Source organism: Vombatus ursinus, unplaced genomic scaffold (genome assembly GCF_900497805.2).
Source record: "Vombatus ursinus unplaced genomic scaffold, bare-nosed wombat genome assembly UNPS02014837.1, whole genome shotgun sequence".
NCBI classification, from domain to species: Eukaryota; Metazoa; Chordata; class Mammalia; order Diprotodontia; family Vombatidae; genus Vombatus; species Vombatus ursinus.
This window is the reverse complement of record NW_020954615.1, coordinates 3,550,046-3,560,705: the sequence shown is the minus strand read 5'-3', so window position 1 is coordinate 3,560,705 and position 10,660 is coordinate 3,550,046. Positions and strand designations below refer to the sequence as shown.

Genomic DNA, 10,660 nt, shown 5'->3' with positions numbered 1-10,660 from the left:
AATGTTTATTTCTCTGTTATATATACTATCACCTTAAGTTTTCTATTTTAAATTTCATTGCAATCATTTTCTTTATTATAGCCTCCAGGTTTCTTTTAAGTACCTTTTAATTTTAGCTTCATTTCTTCTTGTAATTTAAAAAAATTCTTCAAGCAAACTCTATGTGCTCTTGTGACTTTCTAACCAATGTTAATCTTTGTTTAATTCCCTTAAATTTTTTACTTTTTGATTTTAAAGATACCTCTTGGGGTGACTTACAAGCTTTCTTTTTCCATCTATGCATTTTTGCTACATTAATTTTTTCTTTTTCTCCATAGTGTTTTTATTTTATTTATACTTTTCTTATCTTGGCTATTTTCTCTGTTGGTTGTTTTTTTTTTGTTTCCTTGTGTGTTTTTTGAGATATTTTCTCTTCTCTTTGGTGTTTTCTATTATAGTTTTTTAAAGTATATTAAGAAGTCTTGCTCCCTTCAAGGCTACATCATCTTAATAGGAAACTCCAAATTCTGTGAAAAAAAAAAAGCAAAGAGTACAGGTAAACTACCCAATCAAATGTCCAGGTGCCTTCCAGATCAATCCAACCTTACAATCTATAATAATTAATAAGACATAGTCAAATTAGCCCTGAACTAGGATTCAAAATACCTTGGTCCTAGCCTTGGTTCTGCCAATTACTAGTCATGTGTTCCTGGGTGAGTCAAAATCATTCTCCCTTTATCAAAGATCCCATCCATCTAGGCTTCCTTAAATGTTGCCCCCAACATTTTTATTCACCTACGTAGGTGTGTGTCCTTCTGCTAAGAGCCTTCTTCAATGCTTAGAGGTCAATGTAACGGCAATAAAGGGGTGGTCTGTGGTCTCTTCTAATGCCCCCACAATGAAATGCCACATAATGTGTCAGGATGGGGTATAGTCAACACCCCACACCACACTGTGCAGGACTTGAAGTCTTACACTACTCACTCAAGTGGGTCATACTCCACTTTTCTCTAGGCTTGAATCCCTCAATCTGCTCTCACACTAACAGGTTTGAGTTCCCAAAAATGTACTGCCATCATATGATTACATTTAAAATCTCTCATAGTCCTAGGAGGTAGTAACCATGTTAAGGGGAACATACTTTGACTGATCACTGAATTCTAGTTCATGATTGTCCAAAATATACATATATATGTATATATGTGTGTACATATGTATATATGTATGTATGTATGTGTATATATGTATATGTGTATATATGTATGTATTTTATATTACATTATATTCATTATTATATTTATATAATATATTATATTATATTGATATAGGTATTTATAGTTATATATATATATTTTACCTACACAACCAGCCACTCACAGTAATGTCACTTTTAGATCTTAAACATCACCATTTAGTTTATAAAGAAAAAATAATAATGTTATAGATAGAATATATTAAAGCAAATACATGAATATTAAATGTGTCACTATATATACATATATACACATACATATGTGTGTATGTATAAACCTAGATCACACTTTCCCACTAAGTGCAATAGCTCTAGTGAAGAATGTGTACTCTTTTAGGAACCTCATGAGTAGGGAAACACACGAGGGAGGAAAACTCATGAGCTTAGGGAAACTTAGCACTCTAAAATTCAAGCTTTGACATTACTGGTTCATTCAGGAATATGTGAATTGCGGGAAAGTGCTTCTCTGTTCACTGCTTGATATTTGGAAATTCCTTAGAGCAATTTTGTCTAAGATAGAGAGCTATGCAGACCAGACCAGCCGGTTATTCACTCACAAGGATGCTGCCGCTAAGAGAATGGAGCTCACAGTAACCCGGCAACCTTCAAGAGGATGCCAGAGCTCCTATGCTTTTCCTTCTCAAACCAGAGGTGGCAGCAGAGAGTAAAGAATCCTCACATGAAGCTTCACCTTTCTCCCACACTAGGAGGTCTGAGGGACAATAGCTGTCATTGGAGCTCTTGCCCAATGAAATCCGTTCTCTCTGACCAATCAGGAATCTCTCAGCTGAAGCCTTCTTTCATCTGACTGCTTCTAACCCCACCGCCCCTACTTCTCCCCATCTCTCATTTCTGCTGCTGTTGCTGTCACCTCTCGCCATTCTCTTGCTCTTCCCTCACTATAGTAGTTAAAGGGCAGTGGCTTAAATGAAAACCCCCAACTCTTAGTGACACCTTTTACTTAAGTCATAGCTTCTCAGATTTCTCCTCTCAAACCTATGGTTCTTTCTCAATCATGCCTCTGCTTCCAGATGTTTTTATGAGATCTCCTTTTCTAAGTTTTAGTCATAAAGTAGTTCTCTGCAAAGTGGCCAACATGCCATCATGCTTTGCAGCTCACTGAAATGGTCTGCACAGTCGTCTCTCTCAGAGCTCGTGAGACTGTTTCTTTACATTCACATTTCTCCGGTTTGTAAGAAGTAGAAGATCTGTCTGCCTGTTTCTAACATTAAACTGTTCCCACACACAAAAAAGGCATCCTGCCACATTGTTAACAGAGGTCCAGATCCCCCAATCTACCTCACAGATAACTTTCTCTCCCAGTGTCCAAAATCCCATCTAAAGGCAATTTCTTCCTAAACATATTTAATGGTTTATATCAAAACAAAATTCTTTTTCTGTTCACTATTCAATATAAGATGTCTCTCCATAACAAGGGCAGCATTCCACTCTCTGACAATTAATGTATTCCTTTATACAAAACTCCTTTTTGTGCCTTTCCCATGATTAACTGCTTCTTATGAAAAGAGCACTGAAGAAAAGAAACAGTGTACCTTACTGTGAGGTATCTGTCCCTCTACTAAAGTTCTTCCGTGCCTCACCACAGCTCAGAGGTGATCCTGGGCTCTCCAGGCTGTCAGCAGAGGCAGGAAAGGGCTTGGACAAAGCCTGTCTTCCAAATCAGTCTATCTCCTAAGCATGTGCAAAGGCTTATCCCACAAGGTTGACGAGGAGAGGTTGAATTGTTTCATCCATGGCTGCTTATGAAAACTATTTCCTGAGGGGAAAAGGAGATGAATCAGTCTATACATGGGACTCTTAATGAAATCAATAAATCAATCAGCAAGCATTTATTAAATGCCTACTACGGCCTAAGCACTATTCTAGGCACTGTGGATATGAAGTAAAAAATAAGTAAGAACCTGTTCTCATGGAGCTTACATTCTATTGGGGAAGACAGTATGTACACATAAAAGTGATATACTGAATGTAGCGACAAATAAAATAATAAAGTACAAATAACAACAAAAGATGTACAATAATACAAGAGAAACAAAATACATAAACAAAACAGCATACAAACAAAATAACAAAAAATAAAATTCAAAACAACAATATAAAGACAAAGTAAGTTAGGTGGGGGAGGGAGAATCAGGAAAATGTAGAAAGTGGCACATGAGCTTAGTTTGAAAGGAGACCAGGAATCCCAAGAGATGGAGATGAGAAGGGAGAGCAATGCAGGCCAGGGCAAAGGAAGGGAGACAGGATGAGTATCTCATCTAAGGACCTGCAAGAAGGCTGATTTGTTTGGATCATAGAGTGAATGAAGGAAAGCAACATGAAATAAAGCTGAGAAAGCAGGCTGGAGCTAGCTTGCTCAGGGCTTTAAATGCCAAACATTGGAGTTTGTGTTGACAGTTGTTTGGAAGGTGAATGGGACAGACAATGAATTAATTGACTTGAAGCAGGGAGATCATTTAGAAGACTTTTGTAGCAGTTCCTACAAGAGACAGTCAATAAGCATTTATTAAGCACCTACTATGTGCCAGGTGCTGTGCTAAGAGTGGTGGGTGCAAAGAAAGGCAAAAGATAGTCCCTGCTCTCGAGGAGCTCACACTCTAATGAGAAACAACAAACAAATTATGGACAGACACGCTCTATATGGGATAAACAGAAAATAATCAGCAGTGAAGGCACTAGAATTACGAGGGATTGGGAAAGGCTTCCTGGAGAAGGCGAGACTTAAGCTGGGACTTGAAGGGAAGCCAGGAAAGCCAGGAGGCAGAGGTGAAGAGTGAGAGCGTTCCAGCGATAGGGGGCAGTCAGGGAAAATGCCTGAAGCCAAGAGATGGAGTATCTTGTTTGAGGAACAGCCGAGAGGCCAATGTGCCCAATGTGGGGGGGTGAGGTAGGGGTATAAGGCAGAAGAAAACTGTAAAGAAAGGAGGGAACTGAGTATGGAGAGCTTTGGAAGTCAAATGGGATTTTGGATTTGATCCTGGAAATGATAGGGATCCACTGATGTGTGCATGCGTGTGTGTGTGTGTGTGTGTGTGTGTGTGTGTGTGTGTGTGTGACAGAGACAGAGACAGAGAAAGACTCAGAGACAGACAGAGAGAGGGGAGAGACAGAGAGACATAGTCAGACCTACACTTTAGGAAATCCCTTTAGTGGCTGAATGGAGGGTGGACTGCAGCTGGGGGACCTGGAGGGAGCAGCTATTGTGGTCCTGCAGGCAGGAAGTGATGAGTAGGTGGGGGGTGGGAGCAGTGTCAGAGGAGGTGTATTGCAAAGATGTTGCAGAGGTGAAATCTACAGGTCTTGGTAAAAACTTGGACATGGATGATGAGAAAGGGAGAAGTCAAGGAGCAAAGGACCTGAAATAAGGTGGCTGGTGATCTTGTGAGTAGAGAGAAGGGAATGGGTGTGAAAGATCATGGATCCTGGAGCTGCTGAAGCTCAGTTTAATCTGCATACCAATGCTCAGTGGTCATACAGCACTCACCTCCCCTTCCTGGGACTCACTCTCTCATCTCTGCCTCAAGTCTCAGCTAAAACCCCACCTTCAGCAAGGAGTCTTTCCTGATCCCGCTTAATGCTAGTGCCTCTTCTCTGTTGGTTGTTTCCTGCTGTTCCTGTCTATAACTTGTCTGTACATATTTTCATGTTATTTCTTCTACTAGACTGTAAGCTCCTTGAGGTCAGGGGCTATTTCATGCATTCTTATCCCCTGTACATAACACATAGTAGGTGCTCATACATCGTTGTCAAATTGAATATCAGTATCTCTACTAGGATGTGTTGAAAACATGGAATGCCCCATGCCAAAGGCATCAATTTCAGATGCATGGCAGGAAGGAAGGTTGGAGTTATATGGGAAGAAGAGGGGGAGAGTTCTAAGAGGTGACCTTTCCAGCCTTCCTTCATCCATACCATGTGTGTCCTTTGATCTCACCCAACACTCTGTTCCTCTCTCTGAGCCTCAGTTTCCTTTTCTGTAAAGTGGGGTTACCAGCAGTGTGTAATAGTCACGAGAAGGGCCAGTCTTGAAATCAGGAAGGTCTAATTTCATGTCTTGCCTCTATGTGTGTGACCAAAGTTTCTTCACTAGGAGTCCCCTAAGTGGTTGAGATCCTGGTTCCAGACCAAAAAACAAAAATAAAAAAAAAATACCTCCTTGTTCCATCCTGTCCTGGATAAACAAACTTCTCTCAGCCTCAGTTTGGTCATCTATAAAATGGGGATGACAATAGCACCCACTTCCCAAGGTTGTTGTGAGGATCCAATGGGATGTTTGTAAAGTGCTTTGCAAACCTGGATGTGCTATGTAGATGCTACCTATTGTGATCCTGGGAAGCAGGGAAGTTCAGTAGAGAGCTGACCTGTGAGCGGGGAAGACCTGGGGTCAAGTCCTAGCTCTAACACATCCCAGCTGTGTGACCCTAGGCGAGTCATCTAACCTCAGTGCTCCAAGCTACTCTCTAAGACTCTTAAGTTGCAGTGAGGGTGCTGACCTGCATTGTTACAGGGGTTTCCTCCTTTGGGAGTCTCTCTTTACCAATGAAATAAGAGGTTCAATTCCTCTCCCTGTTATTGTTGGGAGAATCAAATGAGATAATGCCTGTAAAATGCTTTCTAAACTTTAAAGTGGTATGCATACACACACATACATACCTATATACATGTTTGCACATTTATGTGTGTCTACAGGGTGCCCCCAAGTGCACTTTATTTTTTAAATTTTTTTTTATTTTTGGGCAATTGGGGTTGAGTGACTTGCCCAGGGTCACACAGCTAGTAAGTGTCAAGTGTTTGGTCTGAGGCCAGATTTGAACTCAGGTCCTCCTGACTGCAAGGCCGGTGCTCTATCCATTGAGCCACCTAGCTGCCCCGATTAGTGCACTTTAAAGTTTGAATAGCCTAAGACTTTGGGGATGGTCTGTAGATATACATATGTGTATGCACACATATGTGTGCATATTACATTTGTATACACATCTATTATATACACATAGGTATATATGTGTGTGTGTGTTAGTTATCACTGTTACTGCCTGTGTGACCTGGGACCTCAGTTTTCTTCTATATAAAATGATGGGATTCTAGCTCTAAATCCTGAGATCTTGCTAATTAACTCAAAAACTTCATTGTTTGGGGGGATGGGGAGAGGACTAGGAATTCTGTCAAGAAGGTCTTAGATCTCTGATTGGGGTGTGTGTGTGTGTGTGTGTGTGTGTGTCCCGGGTGGGGGAAGAAGCAGTAGACCTCCTGGTAGACCTCCCCCCATTGTCCATGTGTTGCTGCCACCCCCCGCCCCCACCCTGGTCTCAGACATAGGGGCATGATGGATTTAGACTATATCAAATTGTTTGGATTGGGCTCCTGGGAAAGCCTGGGGAGCAGAGTGAAAGGACCCAAATGAGTCTCTTGAGAGACATCCCTCCCTGCCCTCATCCTTGCCCTCCAGACCTATCTTTCCCACCCCGTCTCCAATGACTATCTTCCTTTTCTCCACAGCTGCGCCTGAGCGGGGGCCGCAACCCTTACGAGGGACGTGTAGAGGTGCTGGTGGAGCGAAACGGGACATTGAAGTGGGGGACCGTATGCGGGGAGAACTGGGGCGTCGTGGAAGCCATGGTGGTCTGCCGACAGCTGGGTCTTGGGTTTGCCAGTAATGCCTTCCAGGTAGGAACCAGTCCTTTCCCTGGAGTCCCAGACCTCTCCGTCTGTCTAAATCCTGCCCAACTCTTCTAGGTCTATTTCAAGGTCCATCTCTTTTCCTTGAGAAGCAAGTTTGGGGTCAATGGACCAGCGTTTGAATCCCAGCTCTGTCCCTTACTATCTGTGGGACCTTGGGCAAATCCTCTCTGGACCTCAGGTTCTTCATCTGTAATTTAGCCTCTGAGGTCCTTTCCGCCTCTGCATCTCTAGTCTTATAACTATGATCCTAGACTCTTGTCAAACAAGAGGCCATCGAGGACACATCCCAGTCTGATGAACTTTTCCAAGCTCTGGATTCCCAGGTGCCCCCTTCCCCACCCCCGGCTTTTCCTGGGAATGGAGTAAATAGAGACTCGAGGGCGATTCTGAGGGAGGAGGGGCTCTGGGTTTGGTGATTTTGCCAAGGCTAAGCTGGGGGATGAGGTTGGGTGGGGAGCAGCTGGAGGGTGTCCCGCCTCCACGAAGCCCTGGCCCTCCCACCTCTAGTTCACTATTCCCGTGCTGCAGGGGTGCGGTGATAAGGCCAACTAGCTCTGAGGCCGCTTGGAACAGCTGTTCCAGATGCAACGTGGCATCTTGGTTAATACTGTTTACAGCTGGCCCCAGCAGGCGGGATGCGGGGGAGAGCAGGAGCTGCCGTCAGGCTGGATCTCCCAGGGCAACAGAAAAACAGCCAGACATGTTGGTCCAGCCCCTGTCAAGCGCGGTGTGCCCCGTCTCAGGAGGCCAAGGTCACCTGAGCCATGATCTCGCTTACAAGGGCACAGTGGCTAGCATGGCCAGTGAGGAGACGCAAAGCTGGCTGGGCCCCATCGCACTCCAGCCTCGATGCTGGACACTGAGAGTGCAGCAGGGGAAAGATCACTGGCCTAGAAATCGGCAGCCCTGGGGACCTGACACTCACTCACAGGGAGTGCCCCTGCTGGGGGAGTCTTGGCAGCATCTCTGAGCCTATAAAATGGGAATAATGAAAGTGGTCCTGGCTGCAGCATAGGGTCAAGTGAGGACAGATCACTTTGTGAACCTTATTATTGTTGCTCGGTCACTTTCAGAAAACCCCATTTGGGGTTTTTATGGCAAAGATACCGGAGGAGTTTGCCATTTCCTTCTCCAGATCATTTTTCAGATGAGGAAATTGAGTCAAATTAGGGTTAAGTGACTTGCCCAGGGTCACATGCCTATTAAGTGTCTGAGGCCGGATTTGAACTCAGGAAAATGAGTCTTCCTGCCTCCAGGTATGGTGCACTATCCATTGCACCACCACTTAGCTCCCCTTATGTGAACCTTATGGTGATGAGCAAATGGGAGCTCAATACTATTATTATACTATTATAATATAGAATATATACTACATATAATATTTACTATATTATTACATTATACTGTCATTGAGCAAGTATTTATTAAGCACCTTCTGTGTGCCAAGCTCTGTGCTAAGTGCTGGGGACACAAGATAGAAACAATCCCTGTTATCGAGAAGTTCCCATTCTAATGGGGAAAGAACATTAACAAAAAAAAAAAAAGACATGTGTATGCATGATACATTCAAAGTAGATGCACAGTTACCTCGAATGGAGAAGACAAAGCATCTGTTCTGCCTCACCGCCTCCACCTCTCCCCTCCTGTCACTTTCCCCCACTCTGCAAAGGAGAAGGAATATTTCCTATTCGTGAATTCCCGGGTGAGAATGTGCTCATTCTCATGGGCGGCCAGTGCTCCCTCTGAGAGTCAGTTCTGGGCTGGGAGTCTCTGCTCAGCCCCAGCCTCAAGAGGGAACCGGACGTCCGGCGTGACCATGAATGGCAAACTGCTTTTCACTAGCTGTGTGGCTTTGGACCAGTCACCCTCTCTGAGACTCAGTTTCTTCTTTTGTAAAAGGAGGGAGTTGGGCTAAGTGACCTCTGAGGTTTCTTCCAACTCTAGAGGGGTAACGAGGGATAGGAGATGGGGGACAGGGACTGAACCTCTGGTATCATTGCTCTGGAGGACTCCCAGGTAAGGAACCGTCCTTCACCAGTGCAGATCACCACCTGCTCTACAATTTAGACTATTAGAGAGTTTCCTGGGAAGTTAAGTGAGTTGTCCAGGACGATGCAGCCAGAATGTGTCAGTGGTGAGGCTCACACCCAGATCATTCTGACTCCAGCAGGGCTCTCTCACCACCACAGAATGCTGCCCATGTCACGGCTTGCCTATCGTGGGTGTAGTTTTCGCCTTATGCCTTTGCCCGGGCTTTCGCTGGCACGTGGAAGGTGCTCCTCCTACTCACCTTCACCTCTAGAATGCCTGGTCTCCTTTGAAGCTCAGCTGAGATGCCTCCTCCTATAGGAAGCCTTCCTGGATGCCCTTAGTTATTAGCACTTCTTCCCTCCTCATTCGTTCTTTTTCTTTCCTTTTTTTTTTTTTTTTTGGTTTAGACCAGTGATGTCATTCATACGGAAAACTGTCAGTGAGAAAATTTCCTCTGCCAGTGCAGACCAGCACCTTCTTGAGCTGCTAGCCTTAGAGAGTTGTTTCCTGGGGGTACTGAGAGAGTAGGTGATTTGTCCAGGGTCACACAACCAGTGAATGTCCAAGGCAAGGCTTGAACCAAGGCCTTCCCGACCTGTGGCTAACTGTGCCCACTATGCCATTCTGCCTCATGTTACCATAACATAGCCTTAGGATCATAGAATCAAAGAATCTGGAGTTGGAAGGGAACTCAGAGGCCATGGGGTCCAACCCCCTCATTTTACAATGGAGGAAACTGAGGCCCAGGGAAGTTAGGTGACTTACCCGAGGTCACGTGGGTAAGTAACCATCGGAAGTGGGATTTGAACCTGGGTCCTGTGACCCCTGAGCCAGGGTCCTCCCTCTACCACACAACAAACAGCATGAAAACTTCTTGAAGACAGGCATGATTTCACTTTTGTCTTTGTAGTCTCAGCTCCTAATGCAGTGCCTGGCACAGATCAGCACTTATCGGTTGGACTGGCCTCATTTTCCGCCCTCCATCAGCAGGCTGCCAAGAAGCTCACATGTGAGGGCAGCTAGCAACGACAGGTCACCCTACAGGGCAGAGTGGTCAGTACATTGTTCTTCCCTTTCTTCTTTGGCCTAGGAGACCTGGTACTGGCAAGGGGACATCAACACCAACACCGTGGTCATGAGCGGGGTCAAGTGCTCGGGGACCGAGATGGCGCTGTCACACTGCCGCCATCATGGAAAGAACGTGGCTTGCCCCCAAGGCAGGCATCACGCCGCCGGTGTCGCCTGCTCCGAAAGTGAGTGGCTCTTAGCGCCTGTCCCTTCCCACCCTGCAGGGGAGCTGAAGCAAAACTTGGGTTCTGGGGGGGTGGGGTGGGGTGGGGTGGTTCTTACTATGTCCTTGCTCTTTGTCCTAACAGAGTGTAAGCACCTGGAGGACAGGAGCTATTTCCCTTTTGTTTTTGCATTCCTAGCACCTAGTACAGTGCCTGACACTCATACTAAGGGCTTAATAAGCAAATGCTTGTTGAATTGAATTAAATGACCATGCAGCAAGGGAAAATAGGAGAGGCAGCAGGACACAGTGGAAAGAGCACTGGATTTGAATTGGGGACCTGGGTTCAAATTTTGCCTCTCCTACTTACTACCTGTGTAACCTCAGGTCACTTGCTCCTCTCTGCAACTCAGTTTCTTCTTTCATAAAAAACGAGAAGGTTGGACTAGATTATCCCTAAGGAGCCT

General features: G+C 44.9%; 1 protein-coding gene across 1 annotated transcript in view; it reads left to right on the top strand.

The window, feature by feature from the left end:
• The window catches only part of LOXL2 (lysyl oxidase like 2), a 142,188-nt gene that overhangs the window by 108,133 nt on the left and 23,395 nt on the right, over positions 1–10,660 (top strand). The window contains exons 8-9 of the mRNA XM_027840025.1: positions 6,749–6,916; positions 10,053–10,215. Of these exons, the coding sequence (XP_027695826.1) occupies positions 6,749–6,916; positions 10,053–10,215 (331 nt within the window). The remainder of the gene's footprint in view (positions 1–6,748; positions 6,917–10,052; positions 10,216–10,660) is intronic.